This window comes from Molossus molossus, unplaced genomic scaffold (genome assembly GCF_014108415.1).
Source record: "Molossus molossus isolate mMolMol1 unplaced genomic scaffold, mMolMol1.p scaffold_m16_p_22, whole genome shotgun sequence".
NCBI lineage: Eukaryota > Metazoa > Chordata > Mammalia > Chiroptera > Molossidae > Molossus > Molossus molossus.
In genome coordinates, this window is record NW_023425358.1 from 24,590,800 (window position 1) to 24,609,572 (window position 18,773).

At 50.6% G+C, this 18,773-nt stretch overlaps 1 protein-coding gene across 1 annotated transcript in view; it reads right to left on the bottom strand.

Annotated features, from left to right (window-relative positions):
• MYO18B (myosin XVIIIB) overlaps positions 1-18,773 on the bottom strand; it is a gene marked incomplete at its 5' end in the record, with an annotated part of 230,771 nt that overhangs the window by 112,452 nt on the left and 99,546 nt on the right. Inside the window, 4 exons of the mRNA XM_036277288.1 lie at positions 2,269-2,393; positions 7,105-7,213; positions 7,502-7,621; positions 17,832-17,921. Of these exons, the coding sequence (XP_036133181.1) occupies positions 2,269-2,393; positions 7,105-7,213; positions 7,502-7,621; positions 17,832-17,921 (444 nt within the window). The remainder of the gene's footprint in view (positions 1-2,268; positions 2,394-7,104; positions 7,214-7,501; positions 7,622-17,831; positions 17,922-18,773) is intronic.

An 18,773-nucleotide genomic window follows, 5' to 3' on the forward strand; every position in this document is an offset into this window, starting at 1 on the left:
AAGGTAAGCTATCAAGCCATGAAAAGACATGGACGAACCTTACATGCATCTGACTAAGTGAAAGAAGCCCATCTGAAAAGGCTGCATTTGCTATCATTCCAACTATAGGACATTCCAGAAAAGGCAAAATTATGGAGACAGTAAAAAGATCAGTGGTAGCCAGGGGTTAAGGGAGAGGACTGGATGGTGGAGCATGAGAGAATTTTAGAGCAGTGAAACTATTCTGTATGAAACTATAATGTTGGATACATGTCATTATACATTTGTCCAAATCCACAGAACATACAACACCAAGAGCGACTCCCCAGTGTAAACTATGGAATCTGGGTGATTATGATGTGTCTATGTAGGTTCATTGAGTGTAACAAATGTACCACTCTGATGGGGGATGTTGATAGTGGGGGCGGGGTACATGGGAAATCTCTGTAATTTCCTCTCAGTTTTTGTGTGACTCTTAAACAACTGAGTGTTGTTACAATGAGCGGTGTATTGAAGCTGGTTTATACCATCTGATGAGAGATGATTCTGCCCTCCTCCCAATTCTACATTCGGTGAGAACACAATATTAACTTGAAATCGGCCACAGTGGGAGTATTTACACCAGGGAAACTGGCAATTGGCGGATGCTATTCGTGGGGGTGGGGGGTTTCCTGCTTGTTTATTTCTTTTCCGAAAGTGGTTGCTAGCCGACTGAAGCAGGCGGTCAGAATGCAGACAGGGTGGACCATGGCAGCCAGGCGAAGAAGCGTAGTTGACAGATGCAGAAATGTGCCTCAGGGTACAGGCTGTGCTGGCATGCCTGGACAAACAGGGGGCAAGGCCTTGGGACACAGTGGGGAGTTGGAGTGGAGACCCTCGTATTAAGGCGGGACCCTCAGAGCTGCACCTCGGTGAGAGGGATGGTGCAAGTCCCACCCGCTGGCCTGGAAGGTGGTCGGAAAGCTTGCTGCCTGCCACCCCTGGCTCTGGGTGGGGGAAAACACGTTCCTGTAAGCAATGAAAACCCCAGATTTGGACCGAGTGTGGGTTCAGAGCTCGAACTCACTTTGTGCACATTGCAAAATTCTGCAGCTAAGAACTGAGCACAGTCTCAGGCTGCCGAAGAAGAAGGTGCAAATGTGCTTCTCCTGACGGGACACGTGCTATGCACACCCCTGTGAGCTACTCCCCTTAAAACCAACACAGGTGCCCTGGCCAGTTTGCTCAGCGGTTGATGTCGGCCTGCGGACCAGAGAGTCCCGGGTTCGGTTCCCGCTAGGGGCATGGACCACAAAAAAAACAAAACAAAACAAAACAAACAAACAAAAAAAACACAGAGGTTTAGAGAATGAAAATAAGATCAACTCACAATGAAAAAAAAAAGCTAAACACACACACACAGACACACACACACACACACAGATTTATCACGAGAGTCAGAAGGAAAAAAACGGAACATTCCACAAAGCAGAGCCCCTGGGGCCACAGTGGTGGGCACCGCGCAGGGGTGGGAACATCCCAGGGGCCGTATGAGGCCCGCGAAATCAATATCGGCTAACATCACCAAATTAGCCTCACCAAACATAGCAGGCTAATTTTTAAGTTGATGATTTTGTATGCCCCTGTGAATGATGTTATAAATAGCGACTTGGCCCTTGGCAGAATAAAGGTTCCCCACCCTTGGCGTGGAGGAACACATGGAAGATGAGCTCACAATCAAAATGTATGAAATACACAAAGAAACAACCACCGCGAGAGTCAGCATAGCACTGTAACAGAACGATCTGAGAGAGAGTCTGCGAGATCCCTTGGCCGCAGTGTGGCCGATGGTGGAGGGGAGAGGTCGGAGGCAAGGAGACCAGCCGGGAGGCTGCTGCTCTGGTCTAGATGAGAGATGGGGGTGGCAAATCAGAGGCAATGGAAGTGGAGAAAATGTACTATTATAACGGAATATCACAATCATTTTACTGATGAGAAATCTGAGACTCGAAATGTGAAGTGATTGCCGCCAGGTCAAGGCAGAAATGGACCCGAACGCAGACGTCCTGAGCTCGCGTTCATGCTCTTCATAGCAGGATGCTCTTCCCCAGGCAGAACCCACAGGCACAGAAGACGCTTTCCATATCCCACATGTGGGACCAGCATATCCCACAGCGACCAGCATGTGTTATAACAGCGGAGGGGGAAAACCAGGACACGGGCGGCACCTTCCTGCTCCCTCCCTACTGCGCATCGTGGTGGGAAGAACCTGCCCTCTCTCCGACAACCCCGGGGTGCAGACTGTCCTACCTGCTGCTCCAGCTCCTTCCTGGATGTCAGCTCCGAGTCCAGCCTCTCCTCAAACTGCTGCAGGCGCTTTCTGAGAAACTCGTTCTCCATCTGAGCGCAGTCGAAGCGTGTTTGCCACTCGTCTGCTGTTCACCAAAGTCAGGGGGACAGGATGGAAGGCAAGGTGAACGGGGTGGTTCGCGTCCACTTGCTTAGCTCTTTGTACACGATTTCACCATATTAACAGAGTTCTTGAGGCCTAATTTTGGACCTCAGGTTAGGAGACCTTGCCTTAAGTCCAATCTCAAAAAAAACACACCTCCTCCAGGCAGCCTGTCCTGACCGTCTCCAGTGGATTAAAGTTCTTAAATGCTCACTATTCTCACCTCATCTGAGTTATACTGTACAATTCCCCCACAAGTGCACACATGCCTTTTCCCAAGGGAGTGGAGATGTTTTAGTCATTTGTGGATCCCCAATATTCTCTCTCTTTTTTTTTTTTTTTTGGTACGTGCCCCTAACAGGAACCAAACCAGGGACTCTCTGGTCTGCAGGCTGATGCTCCAACTGCTGAGCCAAACCAGCCAGGGCATGATCCCCAATAGTCTCTAGAAGAGCTCCCCACACACAGAAGTCCCCCATATTGATACAAGTTCACCAACTGGAATTGTCCTACTGGCCAACCATGTTGGGTGACCATGTATGTAATTAGTGAATGTTGGTTGAATTAATTAACAAACCAGTGAGTAATGAAGTATCAACTGAATGACAGCAACAGAGACACTGGTCACAAGAGGTCTCCATGAGATAACCAAACAATCCCTTGATTTGGTTAAAAAAAAAATCTAAAAATGCCCAGTCAGTGTGACTCAATGGTTGAGCACTGACCCATACACCAAGAGGTCGCCAGTTCGATTCCCAGTCAGGGCACATGCCCAGGTTGTGGGCCCGATCCCCAGTGGGGGGCATGCAGGAGGCCAATCAATGTTCTTGCTCATTGATGTTTCTATCTCACTCTTCCTCTCCCTTCCTCTCTCTCTAAAATCAATTAAAAATTTTTTTAATCTAAAAAAATAATTTGCTGGTTGATGAAAACTATTTGATTAAATAGAATAGGCTTGACCAGATTGTGATCTTTTTTTATGACCATCTAAATCATAATGTCTTGTAAAGTGATGGAGTTGTGGAAAACATTCTTTTTTTTTTTTTTTTTTTTTTTTTTTATCCTCACCTGAGGATATTTTTCCATTTTTTGTACAGATAGAGTGGGAGGGAGAGAGAGAGAGAAACATCGACGTGAAGAGACACATCGAGTGGCTGCCACCCGCACGACCAACCAGGGCCGGGGACAAACTGCAACCGAAGTACGTGCCCTTAGCGGGAACCGAACCCGGGTCTCTCCGGACCGCAGGCCGACGCTCCAACCGCTGAGCCAAGCTGGCCAGGGCTGGAAAACATTCTATAAGTGGACAGCCTAAAATAGAGACCATCTAATCTTCATCCATCTCTCCATCCATCCATCCATCCATCTCTCCATCCATCCATCCATCCATCTCTCCATCCATCCATCCATCCATCTCTCCATCCATCCATCTCTCCACATATCCATCCACCCATCTCTCCATCCATCCATCTATCTCTCCACACATCCATCCATCCCTCTCTCCATCCATCCATCTCTCCACACATCCATCCATCCATCTCTCCATCCATCCATCTCTCCACACATCCATCCATCCATCTCTCCATCCATCCATCCATCTCTCCATCCATCCATCTATCTCTCCACACATCCATCCATCCATCTCTCCATCCATCCATCCATCCATCCATCCATCCATCCATCTCTCCATCCATCCATCTATCTCTCCACACATCCATCCACCCATCTCTCCATCCATCCATCTATCTCTCCACACATCCATCCACCCATCTCTCCATCCATCCATCTATCTCTCCACACATCCATCCACCCATCTCTCCATCCATCCCTCTATCTCTCCACACATCCATCCATCCATCTCTCCATCCATCCATCCATCTCTCCATCCATCCATCTATCTCTCCACACATCCATCCATCCATCTCTCCATCCACCCATCCACCCATCTCTCCACATATCCATCCATCTCTCCACCCATCCATCTCTCCATACATACATACATACATACATACATTCAGCCATCATACTTTCCTTCATCTACCTTCCACCCACCTAAACACTTATTGAACATACTACTCCGTACCAGGTATGAGGGACAATGAATAAGAAACCATTATATCTTCCAGGAGAATCCAGTGGAGGAGACAAACATGTATAAAGACAGTGAGAGCCAAGCATCATCAGAGCTCTCAAGAAGAAATCCAAACGAGACTCACTCATAAGGGCAGCAAACAAGTGTGTGTTCATCATTGAGTCTCCAGGTATTACTACAATGCCTAGCATTTCACAAATGCTTCATAACTTTCATTGGCTAGGTGGATGGATGGATGGATGGATGGATGGATGGATGGATGGATGGATAGATGGATGGACGGACGGATGGCAGGCAGGCAGGTCTGAGGTCTTGGAGGAGGTGATCCCATAGAAATTTCCACAAACAGAAGAATGACATCATTATAAAGAGTAAGTTTGTTCAAGGTAAATAATATCATGGTGGGAAAGAATCCTGTCTCCCCACTAGGAAAATAATCGCAAGTAGCACACAGACATAGCCTGCAAAGGCAAGAGGACGCAGAAGCATTTCTGCGGCTGAACCACGCACTCTGCGTACGAGGTGCTGGAGAGCGAGTGATGTGAGTGGGTAACATAAGCGGATGAGAAAACTGGTCTTCATTCTTCAAGGCTGGTTTTCACCTCCACCCTCCCTGCCGATGTGCCATCCTTAAATACTATGTATAATTCAGCCCCTTGTTATCCAGTTACATTTTTCCTGGGTTTATCTGACTTTCCCATATATTTTGAAAGTTTCTTTTTTTAAAAAAACAATATTTCTTCTTTATTGATTTGAGAGAGAGAGAGAGAGAGAGAGAGAAACATCAATGAGAGAGAACATTGACTGGCCACCTCCTGCATGTCCCCCACTGGGGATTGGGCCCACAACCTGGGCATGTGCCCTGACCAGGAATTGAACCAGCAACCTCTTGGTGCATGGGTCGACGCTCAACCACTGAGCCACACTAGCTGGCTATTCTGCAAGTTTCTTAGAAGCCGGACCCAGCTACAATTCTTCTGTAACCCCCAAAAGGGCCCAGCTCAATGCTGGATGCGTACCATAAAAAGTTGTTCTCTTTAAATACTTAGCATGCATGGAGGAAATCATAGATACTTTTAATCATGTATACTCCAGTTTGCTTGATCCATGGTGGAGGTTGTGGTGGCATTGCAGTGGTGTGATTCAAGTGTTTTATGGCTTCTTCCGACTTTCCTATGTTTTAGAAATTTTCTGTAATGAGTATGTATTACTTTCATAATGAAAAAATATTTGTGGGTTGGCTTCCTGGAAATGAGCACGCAGAGCTGAGAGCCCATATAACATCGTGACTAATGGGCTCATGTGCTGAGCACATCTCCCTTCTCCTTCAGCTCCCATCTCTCTCCGTGGGAAAGCAAACTGGGGAGCGCCGTCCAGACATAAATCACACGGGACGGAGGTGGCGCCAACGCTCTTCTGGGAAAACGGTGCTGTGCCCGCTGCCGGTTCCTTGCAAGCACACCCCCACTCCCAGCGTGCAGCCTGCCGTGTTGGGTCTCCAGGATCAGAGGCTCTCCCGTCTGCGGTGAACCTCGCTGCTCACTGCCTGCCCTGGGCAGCCAGGATGAGGGGGAACAGAGTGCAGTAGAAAGCAAACGTCCTCCCTCATCTCCACCCCTCCAGACCTCCGTTCCCCTGAGTGTTCCTGACATTTCTAGGGCATAAACTCTCTGGGGGCGCAGAAAGAATGGTGCCAGGGTTTTATAAAAGCTGACAGACACACTGGGCATCCTTCGCACCTGACTCATTCAGACGGGGGAGCAGACTTGACAAAGATGTCACCACGCCCATCCAGCCGTGGCACCACCAGAAGTTGCTGGCTCTGCCGAGCACACCTGTCCTTGGGCGATTCGGGGTCCTCGCACCTTCTCTCCAGTCACTCAGTAACTGCTGAGCGCCTGACGCTGCTTGCAAGTGGGGACAGCAGGAGTTTCTGCCCACAGGCTATGAGCGCGGATAATGATCCCACAGGCTTTGAGCGCGGATAATGATCCCGCTAGTAGTATTCGTAGTGATAATAATAACATAACTAGCAACTATCCAGCACTCTGTGCCACCCACACGGCTAAACACTTTCCACTAAACATCTATGACGACATCCACTTGAAAAGGAAAAAAAAAAAAAGACAACAATTTCTACGGCCAAAGACACTCATCTAAATAAGACGGAATCTGGAGTTAAATCTGGAAATGCAATTTCACAGATGTTGCTTTTAACCACTGAACTGCCTTCCTCAAAATTTACATGAAAAATATTCACACATATATAAAGGTGCCTTGCCACAGAGCCACTATTTATTTTTATCATTCTTTGCATTATTACTAAACAGCACCTGTCACGTTGATCGTCTGTTATTTGGGATATAGTTGGGTGATCTGTTGAATGTCTGCCTGTTCCACTAAACTGTAAGTTCCAAAAAGGCAAGGCTGGGTCTCTTGGCTCTGCTGGAGTTTCAGCCCCTAAGGCAGTGGCTGGTCATGGATGGATGGATGGATGGATGGAGGAATGAATAATGAATGAATGAATGAATGAATGAATGAATGAAGTAAAAGAACAGCTTTTGCCATTAGCATCTAATCCCAAGGGCTTCAATCTGCTCACCTCCTCCAGCGGGACTCCTCTCCAATTCATGCAACTGAATTTTCTGCTGGGCTTCTTCCAACTGCTTCTCTACTTCTCCCAGATGTTTCTGGACTTGCTCGTACTTGCTCTGGAGAAAAGGCCCCGAGGCTTCACCCTGGGCTGGCCATCTCCCCCATGGTGCCTCCCAAACCCAACTGGCCGTTCCCCGCACAGTCCTCCCCAGGGGAGCTCCACAGCCAGGGACTGTCCACCTCTGCACCATCCTCACCCACGGCACCTCCAAGGCCTAACCTCAGTAAGACCCAAATTCCTCCAGGACCTTGAGCACGCTGGTCCCAGATGTGACACAAGGGAACAGGCCCCATCCCTCCCAGCCAGCCTGCTCATCACCCTTCCCACACCCAGGACCACGCACCTTCAGCTCCTGACCCTCCCGGAAGGCCCGTAGCCGCTCCGCCCGCTCACTCTCCAGCACCTGGCAGGCCACGTCCCCTTTGAAGCGCTCATCCGCAAGCTCTGTAGTCAGGTCAGCGATCTGGGGTGAAGAGGGTTAGCGCAATGTCACCCGGTGGGGCACTGACATGTCTCCCCCAACATGCGCTCCACAGGACCACCTTGGACAAATCACAGGCTGTACCGGCAAGGCAACCCTTCGATGCAATGACGTGGTTAAGAACACAGGCATCAGAATACTGCTGAACTTGGCGTGTTAGGATTCTTGGCCCGACGCTCACCAGCTGGGTGGCTTCGAACCAGGCAGGAGCGGATTCTTCGCTTTTCTCAGCTTTGGGGGCCAGGGAATAACTTATGAAATTGTTTTGAAAATCAAGTGAAATCATCTCCAGAAAGCTTAGCACAGTGTCTGGCACATAGTAAGTGATCAATGAAAAACTAGTTACTCTAGTAGACACTCTCCCTAGCTATCCTTCAGTGAGCCTTCTCGCTGGACCGACCGACGGGCGCCCTCAGTGAGGTGCCCACCGCATAGCAAAGAGCAATGATTCCAGCCAGGAAACGGCTCTGTGGTTCCCCGTGGCTCCCCGTGGTCCCTCTGCTCCGCCAGGTCATAGCCATGGCGCTGCCTGTCAATTGTGTGCCCCCCCCCCCATTTATGCCTGTTGCATTTTTACCATAATTACTTATTCAATTAGCTATTACATAAGCTGATAAAATATGACCGGACAAAGATTTTCCATGAAAACCAGGTGGAATGCTTTGAAAGGAATAAAAAGAACAGTGAGCTGCCTTTGAAAATTCTGTCAAATAGGTATAGGTGCAAAACAGTAAAAAAATTAGGTGTCTGCATTCAAATTACTTTCCATTTGCGCACTTTAAAGAAATCAAAGCTGGAAACCGTGCACTCATGCATTAGGAACACGGTTTAAGAAGGGAAGACGAGCTGGCCGGTGTGGCTCAGTGGACTGAGCGCCGTTCCATGGACTGAGAGGTCCTGGTTCGATTCCCAGGCAGGGACATGCCCAGGTTATCCGCAGTAGGAGGTGTGCAGGAGGCAATCGATTGATGTTTCTCACATCAATATTTCTACCTCTCTCCCCCTCTCCCTTCCTCTCTCTAAAAAAATCAATAAAAACATACTTTAAAAAAAGAAGGGAAGACAATCTTGAGTCAGAGGCTCATCCTCAAAGGGCATCGGTCCCAGCTCTGTGAGTTAAGGTGGACACGTTTAAAGTCGAAAATAAAAATGTTTACTTTTGAATGAATTCCCTTGCACTGACCTTTCTTTCCAATTAACTGGCCAAGTACAGATGCCACATAGGTCAGGGTTTCTGTGGTGTTACTGTTCCAAAATGCAGCCTTCTGGGGTCAAGGACGTGCCAATGAAAGCGAGGACAGAAACATGTGAGTGGACTGTTCATGACCCAGAGGCTCAGAAGCGACCTTGTACAGGAGAAGGGTCACTCGGGAAACGGAGGCTTCCTCTCATACAAGGAAGTGGATGCAGTCAGGAGGCAAGGAAGGAAAAAATAATAGTAGAGGCCAGGTGTGCGGCTCAAGTCCAAACACAACAACTAGCATATCGTGTGACCTTGGACAAGTCTCTTCCTCTCTGGGGCTTTGGTCACTTGAGTTGTAAAATGCATTGAATCGGGTGACGCCTGTTGTCTTCCTATCATTCTGACTCTATGCCAAAAATGTTGCGCGTGGAGACGTCCAAACACCTCACTCTCCCGTCAGACTCTCTGGGTCACACTGAGGGGCCTGCGTGGTGCCATCACACCGACGCTGTGGCCCTTTCAAGTGTGGGACCCAGCTGCCGGCCACGCCGGTCCCCATCAACACTGCCTCAACAACCACTCAGCTGCCCCGCGATGGGGAGGACGAGATGCATACATCCTGACATGAAAAGTCCTCCGGATACATTGCCAAGGGGAAGAACGGCAAAGCTGCTGAGTGGAATGTCGGCCTGTTCCCACGTTCGTTTGTACTTGCACAGAAAAAGGCGCTCCCAAACTGTTCATAGGGAACTTTTTTTCCTGCAAGGGTGGGCTCACAGGGGAGCCCGTCCAACGTCCTTGTCCTACACGTCCTTGCTGCTGCTTTTCCAAACCCCTTTTGTAATCAGAACAACACAAGACAATAAACACCTTTAAAAACAGCAACGGAGCTTCAGAGACGGGCTGCTCTGTGCCTTCTCCACACCCTCCCTCTCCCCCTCCTCCAGCTCATCCACTTCCCATCTTGCTGGCCCGCCAGTGACCACTCCGACCGAAATGCAGATTTCAATAGAAACAAAGTAGAAAGGGGGCTTGAGGGGAGTGTTTTGAAATCACACAGCAAGTAAGTGGCAGAGGTGGGACTTGAACCCAGACCAAGTAGTGGCCACCAGCTGAGGAAGGAGAGGCTCTCCCAGGACGTTGCTGGCTGGCTTTGAGACAGGGCTTCCTTTTGCTATTCCTTACCCAGTTGTCTTTGAAGTGTTCTGGGGAAACACTTGCATTGCGTGACCTGGGGTGAGTGTTAAACGCCAGTTCCAGGATTCTCATATCCCCAAAACCATACTCTCTGCAGTGGGACCCGGGGATCTGAATTTCAACACACTCCCGGGTGATGCTTAAGCACAACGAAGTTTGAGAATTATTGCCATATAAACTGCTAGGATCTCCTCCTAACCTTGGCCTCACCTGGGCTGTGGATGGGTTAGCGCCTCCTCTGGGCACACAGATGCATCGGAGCTGGACAGCGATCCTTCTCGATGGACATGAACACCAGCCGTGCAGCCCAGGAGAGCCCGGACCGCGCTCCCGGCCCCGCCCCTCATCCTCACGATCAGCATTGATCTCAAGCACCAGGACTGTGTTCTCTCCGCCTTAGCCAATTAGTGTGAAATTTAATTTGTACTAATCAGCCTGAGCAAAGGGAGCACAAAATTAATTTAATGCATTAATTCCATGTTCCACAGAACCCAAGTCTGGAGCCCGAAGGACAATTAGCCTTTTTAAATTGGGGGACGTGACAGGTGCTTTCACAGAGGCAAGTAGCCCCTGACCAGCCTGTCCCCACAAACCTCTCTCTCTTCCCACATTGAAGGGCCCGAGGGCTTTGTCCACAGAGGGGAAGGGTGTCCACGCCCAGAGCCATTGGGCGAATGCAAAATGAAAGCCAGTTTCACAAGGGGGCGGAGCCTGGCATGCAGACCCAGAGGGGTCCTTGCAGATGACACAAGGACCACTTAACTAGACGTTATTCTCAAACCTCCCTGGATCCACTATCCAGCCAAATCACCAGAAACCCTCTTTCTGCACAGGGACAGTGACTCGGCCTGCCAGAAAGAAGGGACAGGAATGGATACATTTGCTGTACATTTTTCGTCAAGTCCAACAGTAACATATAGTAAGCTCAGCCCATTTTCAGTTTGGGGGACCAGTGGGTGAGAGGGATTTGATGGACTCCATACCGAGCACGTTGTCGGGGACTGTCACTGTGCTAGTCATTCATTACGTGAGTGCCTGCTGTGTGCCCGACCCTGTTCTCCAGGACCCCACTGTCGAGATGGGGAAATAAGAAAACCACATGTGGGGCGCCCACATCTGGGCTCAACCCTGCCCTTGGCTCTTGTATTCAAGGACCCTCAAAACTCCCCAAGTCATCTTTCCTGTGGAGGGCAAACACCCCCCTTTCAGCCTCCTCCCCACTTTTCAGCCGAACTGAAGGATCTGTGCGGGTCGAGCCCTTGGACGAGAAAGAACTCGGGCATCGAATGCTGGGGACAGACAGGTGCTCAGCTCTTGGCGTGGCCCTGTTCTTTAAACCCCACGAGGAGGCTGGTTTTGGTGTTCCCTCTCACAGAACAGAAACTGAGGCACTGGGGGCGAAATGATGTGCTGACACCATAGCGGAGAAGTCGCAGAGGGGGTGTAGGCTGGGGGGCTGGGTCCCAGGCCCTGGGTGAGCTCTGCTGCACTGTCCTCCTCCCACAGTCGCCATCCAGCTCAGTCCCCACCTCCGGCCTCTGGGGTCAGCAGAGCAGGAGTCACCATCCCCCCGAAATGGCGGCTCAGGGAGGTGAGGTTAACAGCCAGCAGGTCACAGATCTACGGCCGGATGAGACTAGACCCAGCCACCCCTGCAGGGCCTTGGCCAGGGAACCAGGGTGGACCCCAGCGGAAGGGAAGCCTCATCCCCCCTACCTGAGTAACTGAAAGAGAAAATGGGAAAAAGAGAAGAGAAAATGAAGCAACAGGTGAAGGCCGATCTAGGGCAGAGCTAGCTGGCGGTGGGTGGTTTGGTTGCCAGGGAGACAGATGGAGCCATGCCTTCAGACTTCAGTCTCGGGGCACCTGCCCCCAGAGCTGCCTCAGTCATTAGGGGACGTTCAGAACAAACCTCGCTCAGTGGCAGTCTCTGGGGTTCTCCCGGACATGCTGGGGACCAGTTCGGGAATCACCCTGTATATTTATCTTCCCAGTTGGCACGTCACCCACTACTGAGTTATACTGACAGTCACCACCACAGACAGTGCTTACCATGTGCACAGAACCCTCACAGGATTGCAGAGGTAGGTACTGACATCTCCAGACTGCAGACGAGGAAACTGAGGCACCAGGTCTCAGCCACTCGCCGGAGAACATCCAGCCAGTGGCCGAGCTGGCTGGGAGTCAAGGCAGCCTGGCTCCTAACCACACCACCAACCTGCTTCTTGGGGGCCCGAAGAACACGTGCTGAGTGAACTAATAAACGCGTGTGAACCAAGAATTACAGGGAGTGCCCCACAGCCTCTGGTGCTCATGGAAATGGGGCCGCTTCTGTAAGGACGCCAGGAAATGGCTCATGCTTCCAAGCTGGACACGTGGAGAGGACACATCACTGACTGGCCTTGGGATGGAAGGGGCAGTGATGGGCTTTCACGAGCTGGAAAAGGGCCTTCGAGGTTCCCTAGCACCCCCAAAGGAGGAAATTACTCCCTGGATGCTGTTCCCCTTACGTCTCAACTTGAAAATGTTCTTTGGTCTCTCCCTCACCTCCAGGATGGAGTTCAAATCTCTAACATGACTCTCAGAGCCCCTGTGATCTGGCCCAGCTTTATGGCCTGACCACACCCCCCTTAGTCACCCCCCACACAGGAGACACTCCAACCACCAGGAAGCAGGTGCCAGACCCGGTCTCCACACTCCGTCTCTGATCTTGCTGTGCCCGCTACCTGGAATGCCTCCAACCTCATCAGCTGGCTGGCTCCCTCTCATCCTTGAAGACCCCTCCTCCAAGAAGCCCTCCCTGATCCCACTCCCAGTCTGGGTAGATGCTCCTCTTTATCACCGCCTGTTGGGAATCAGCCAGACCTGGGTTCAAATCCCAACTCTGCCACTCAGCAGCTGTGTGATGTTGGGCAAGTCGTTTTACCTCTCTGAGCTTCACTTTCCTCGTGGAAACATGGAGGTGCTAACACTCTCCTCACGGTCCGACCTGAAGGTAAAACTAGATAATGTGGGTAAAGGATTGATCACAGCCCCTGGCACAGACACATTGCTCATTACATGTTACTTTATTAAATTCAGCATTATCCCACTCATCCATTGATTCCCATGGAAGGCTTTGCAAGGTAGAGAAATGGCTAACATGTATCATTCTCTCTTAAGGAGCTCAGTCCCTTGGGGCGAGGGAGGTAAGAGTTGCAACACATATTCCCAATAGTGGTGATGTGAAGGCCTGAAATGTGTAGTAACTGCTTTATATGCACCTTCTCACCGCAATCCTAGGGAGAAGGGTTCGTGACTATTCCTGTCACCATTTTACTGATGACGCAAAGGCCTGGGAACCTGAGGAATTTTCCCACAATGCCATCGCAGGAAAGGCACAAGGCCAGCTGTCCTGATGGACCCTCCGCTCCGGTACCAGGTATACCAGCTCGGGCCGCCCGTCGCACCCCTCCCTGACCTTGTCCAGTTCCCAGCTCTTCTGTGTTGCGAGGTAGGTAGAAAAAGAGACGACGGCCCCAATTTTTCTATGGGGAAACTGAGGCACGCAGAAGGAACATGCCAGCTGTGCTCTCCTCTGTGGGGCCTTAGCTAACTCTATGGTGGTCATCTATGAACACACCCACTTGATGGTCATCGAGCCTCCGCGCCCTTCTGTGGGAGATGACCCCTCCCAGCACGCCCCAGCAGCTCAGGCCCAAGAGAGCCTGACATCCCGAGCCACACAGGAAACCGGGCTGTCTCATTCCCCCGGGGACTAGGGAGGACCCATCTGTCCCCTCGGAGGTGCCGTGCTGTGGCCAAGCATGGGACTAGGAGTCAGAAGACCTGGGAAGTGATCGAGGCTCCGTAACCACTTGACCTCGTGACCCTGGCACTCGCCAAGCCCACTTCCCTCCCCATGGGAGACACGAGCTCCTAACCACACTCACAGCCATCTGCACCCAGCTCCCTGGACGCTGTGCAAATGAGCTTTCCCACCTAAATCTGCAGTCCCTGGGGATCCTGGCAGCTCTCAGTAATTCCTCCCCCAAAAGGGCCACTGCTCAGGCTAACGAGGGCAGACACTGGCGTGCACAGGTGTCACTCAGCCCTGCACCGTGAACGAGTTCTCGGGAGAAGCCTCAGGTACATTCCCGAGAGGGAAGGAGGCACGCCTCCCTCGTCCGCCTCCCTCGTCCGCCTCCCTCGTCCGCCTCCCTCGTCCGCCGTCCTTGCCAGAAGACAAGCCTGCTCCTCTGGGCAAACAGAAAGCCCGCTTTGCATCCAGGCCGACTTTGCACGCTTGAGGAATATTTATAGCCAGCTTCTCCCGGGCTCCTCGTCTCCTCTCTGCTCCTTTGCAAATGAAGCACTTAAATCATTTTGCAATAATGTTGTTTTTTGCATAAGCCTAGTCACACTGAGTTTCCTATGAGGAGGCACAACGAGTTTCAGGGAAGTTTGTATGCACGGTTCAGTTCCCCCTCCCACTGAGACCAGGGGGTGGGCGCAGAGGCTGGCCTGCATGGTGCGTGGCCCTTTCAGGGGTGTCTGTTCCCCCAGCTGCTAACAGAAAGTCTCCAAAAGAAAGTAGAACCTTTTGTCTGTTCCCTAGACTACTGCTTCTCAAAGGGGGTTCCACGGACCAGCTAGTTCAGCAGCACCTGAGACATATCAGGAACAGAGAAGCTCCATGGCCTCCCCAAGCCCACCAACTCTGACCTCTGAGGTGGGGGCCCAGCAATCTGTGTTGTTACACGCGCTCCAGGGGTTCCTGGCACACTTTTAAGAACGAGAACCACGGCTCTCCTGCAGCCAGACCGCCCGCATCAGGGTGCCTCCAGGCTCCTTAAGGAAACAGTGAGGCACCCCTCCAGCAAGATGCCCTCCTTAGAAGGTGGGCCTGGGAAGCTCCAGGGTTGACAGTGACCCCGATCTCTTTAAAATACCAAGCGACCAATATAAGTCAACATAAATCAACAGCCCAGCCGGCGGGGCTCAGTGGAGTGAGTGTCGTCCCAGGGACTGAGAGGTCCCAGTTTGTGAAACGGTCAGTAATGTTTTAACAAAATTAAACTCCGTGCTGACCAGTTATTCCTGTACGTAAACACCTGAGCAGTTTTCTAAAAAAAACCCTGGGACCGACACCCAGAGGAACCGTAAAGATAAGGGGTTAATGGTGGCCTCGGGAAACTTGGAGGGACCACAAAAAAGGAGATCAATGATTGCCCTGATCTCTGTAACAAGCTCATCTCGTCCCCTGCAACAGACTCCTCCCTCGCCTCTGTAGCAGTTCATATCAGCCCTGGCACTATGCGGCGCCAAGAGAAGGTAGTTTTTTGTAGTTTCTATAGTCTGTGCCTATATAAGCCAGAAAACAAAGAAGGCTGGAGCGGACGCCTTCTTGGCTCAGCCCACCTGCACCCAGGCGCATACCATGAAGCTGTTTGCTCTACACTGGCCTTGCGTTGTGGACGTGATCTCCCGCCGGCTCAGACCTTTTAGCTTGGTTCTCGGTCAGGGCACATGCCCGGGTTGGGAGCTCGATCCCTGGTGGGGGCGTGCAGGAGGCAGCCAATCGGTGTCTCTCTCTCACATCAGTGTTTCTATCTCTCTCTCCCTTCCTCTCTCTCTTAAAAAAAAAATCAATAAAACCATATTTTAAAAACATCAATAGTATCTTTTGGGGAAGGGGAGAATATCAGTTCTCTCTTCAAATAAAATCCCACTTGGGTGCCCACATGCTACACAGCACCAGACCTGACCGCCATTGATCAGAGGGTGCACAATCGTGGCCTCAGAACAGGAGGTGCTGTGGTCCTGGTGGGAGACTCCACTGACTGTTAGCACGCACCCAGCTCCAGAGACGTACACAGGTGGGAAATCCCGCGCATCTGAGAATCGATAACCTACAGAATGAAACCGATAAGTTCATCCACTGTAACGAATGCAGGTTTGGGAGTCCCAGAGCCCTTTGATCTCTTCCTCGCCGTTTGGCAGTTTTGAAGACACAAGGGCTTCAGAAAATGTAACTTCCAATTACTGTATCAACAAAGTCTAGCCTCAGAATGGAAAAAGAGATCCGTACTGCATCTGACAACCGAACTTATGTCCGCAATATATAAAGAACAGCTACACGTCAAGAAGAGAAACAACAGGAAAGACTTGAGAGATCACTTGGCCAAAGACGACAGCCCAGAGGTTGTAAATTAAAATCACAATGTGACACCGCTGTACATCCTCCCAAATCGCTGAATGAAAAAGACACCACCGGGTATGGCTAAGGATGTGAAGCAACCGGAACTCGCGCCCACCGCTGCGGGAGTGGAAATCGACACAAACGCTTCAGCAAACATTCTGGCAGTCGCTATGAAAACTGAACGCAGAAATAACTTGAACCCCAGCAATTCCATTCCTGACAGAAATGTGTGCTAATTGCATTAAAAGACATGTGCAAGAATGCTCACAGCAGGCTTATGCGCAGTCGTAATTGTTCAAAACTGGAAACAACCCAATGTTCATTTAGTTTATGTATTACTTCATAGTAATCAAATGTATCATTTCCCCCTGAGATTTGTGCCTTTGTGAGCTGTTTGTAGATGTTTTCCCTTTGGAGCCAGCTGACATGGGGTTGAATCTTAGGTCTGCACTTGCTGGATAAATAGCAGTCTATAAACATCATGGAATACTATACAGCAATGAGAATAAACGACACTCAATCATCCAGAAGAATGTGAACAAATGCCACCAACATAAATGTCACATGGAAAGAAGCCAGACACATTTGACTGCATTTAGGTCAAGTTCAAAAAGAGAAGAAAACGAATCTATGGTGTTAGAAGTCAGTATTGTGGTTACTCTTGGAGGGTAGTGGCTGAAACAGGGCCTGACGGAGGGTTTGCGGGGAGCTGGGATTGAGGTACCTCAGTTGGGGTGCTGGCTGCATTGGTGTGTTCACTTTGTGAAAATGGGTGGGGATGTAACCTCAGGATGTGCGCACTTACGTGTAGGTTGGACCTTAACATAACATTTCCAAACAAGGAGGAAGAGCAGGGAGAAAAGGAAGCAGAGGAACGGAGAGGAGGAGGAGCCAGAAATTGCAGCAGTCAGTCATCTGATGTGAGGTCGGTTTACACTCCCACCAGCAGCCTGTAGAAGTTCCTGCAGCTACACACCCTTGCCAACACTTGGCTACCTGAGACTTCAGATTTTGCCCATCTGACGTGTGAAATGGTACCTAGCAAGGTGCTAATTTGCATTTCCCTATTGCTGGTTAGGTTGAGCATCTTTTCGTGAATTTATTGGATTCCCAAACATTTGGACTCCTGGGCACTGCAGATGCCTGTTTTGTCTGTTGTTTGTTTTCCCGTTTTCCCCCTACTGGAGTGAGTTGCCTTCTCCGCTGATTTGAGGAAGTCCTTTACCTATTCTGGATATTCTTTGCCAGCTATACACGTTGCAAATTTCTTCTCCACGTATGTAATGTGTCATCATTTTATCCTTTGATAAACAGAAGTTTATTTCCTACTTTGAAATAGGCAAATTTGTCATCTGTGCTTCTGTGACTTAAGAAATTCTTCCCTTTGGAGCCACATGGCATGGGTTGGAATCTCAGGTCTACACTTGCTGGTTGTGTAGCCTCCAGAAGATACTTCATATCCCTGGGCCTCAGTTTCCTCCTCTCCAAAACGGGGACAATGACAGCATGCACCGCACACAGTCATTCTGAGGGGCTTGCAAAGCACTTAGTGCCGTTCCAGGCGCATCAGGGTGTCCCCCTCAGCAGACCACAGCCTGCACAGGGACCTCACACAGGAGGGATGTGGGTACCTTGCTCTCTAGCTGGTCTGTGTTCTGCCGGAGTTCGTTCCGAGACGTCTCCAATTTTTCTAGCTTCTGTCTCAGCGTCGTAAGCTCCTCCTGCAAACATAAAACCATACGAGAAGCCGGTCGGTGCCAGAGGCCTAGGCTGCAGGAGCGTGGAGCGTGGAGCGTGGAGCGTGGAGCGTGGAGCGTGGAGCGTGGAGCGTGGAGCGTGGAGCGTGGAGCGTGGAGCGTGGAGCGTGGAGCGTGGAGCGTGGAGCGTGGAGCGTGGAGCGTGGAGCGCGGCCAGGAACGAGCGGGAGGCTCAGCCCGCCTAGCAGCACGAGGCCCGTGCCGCGTTCCTACAAGGGACTCTCTTTCCTTTCTCTCCTTCTTCCCTCCTTCCCTCCCTCTTTCTTTCTCCCTCTTTCTCTCCCCCGCCCTCTCTTTCTTCCTCCATTTCCAAATATCAACGTCTCTGCTCATACGAGTCTGCTTCGCCCCAGCTGAGTCCGGGGGCTGAATGCGGATCCTCGGAATGGGCCCCGTGCTTGACCTGACACGGGCACGCCTGAGTGCGAGGGTGTGCCCAGCTGTTCCTCGGCCGAACGCCGCGTTCGTGCTGGTGGCTCAGACCTGCTTATGGCTCCACCATTAGGAGCAACCTCCACACACCCACACCGGGCGGGGCAAACGAATGGCGGAGCAAACATTCAAAGGAGGTGTAGGAGGCTATGAAGGGGAATGAGGAAGCTCTCTCTAAAAAAGGAAAAAAGACAGGGCATGCTTCCCAAAACATATTTTTAAGTGAAAAACTCACGTCGCAGGAAAGTATGTGTCGTAGTCTACTTTTTGTGTAAGAAAGAAGGGATGTGTGTGTGTGTGTGTGTGTGTGTTTGCTAGTTTTTGCAAAAAGAAAGAACAAGAAGGATAAACCAAAAATCAATCGAACTGGTTACCTATCAAAGG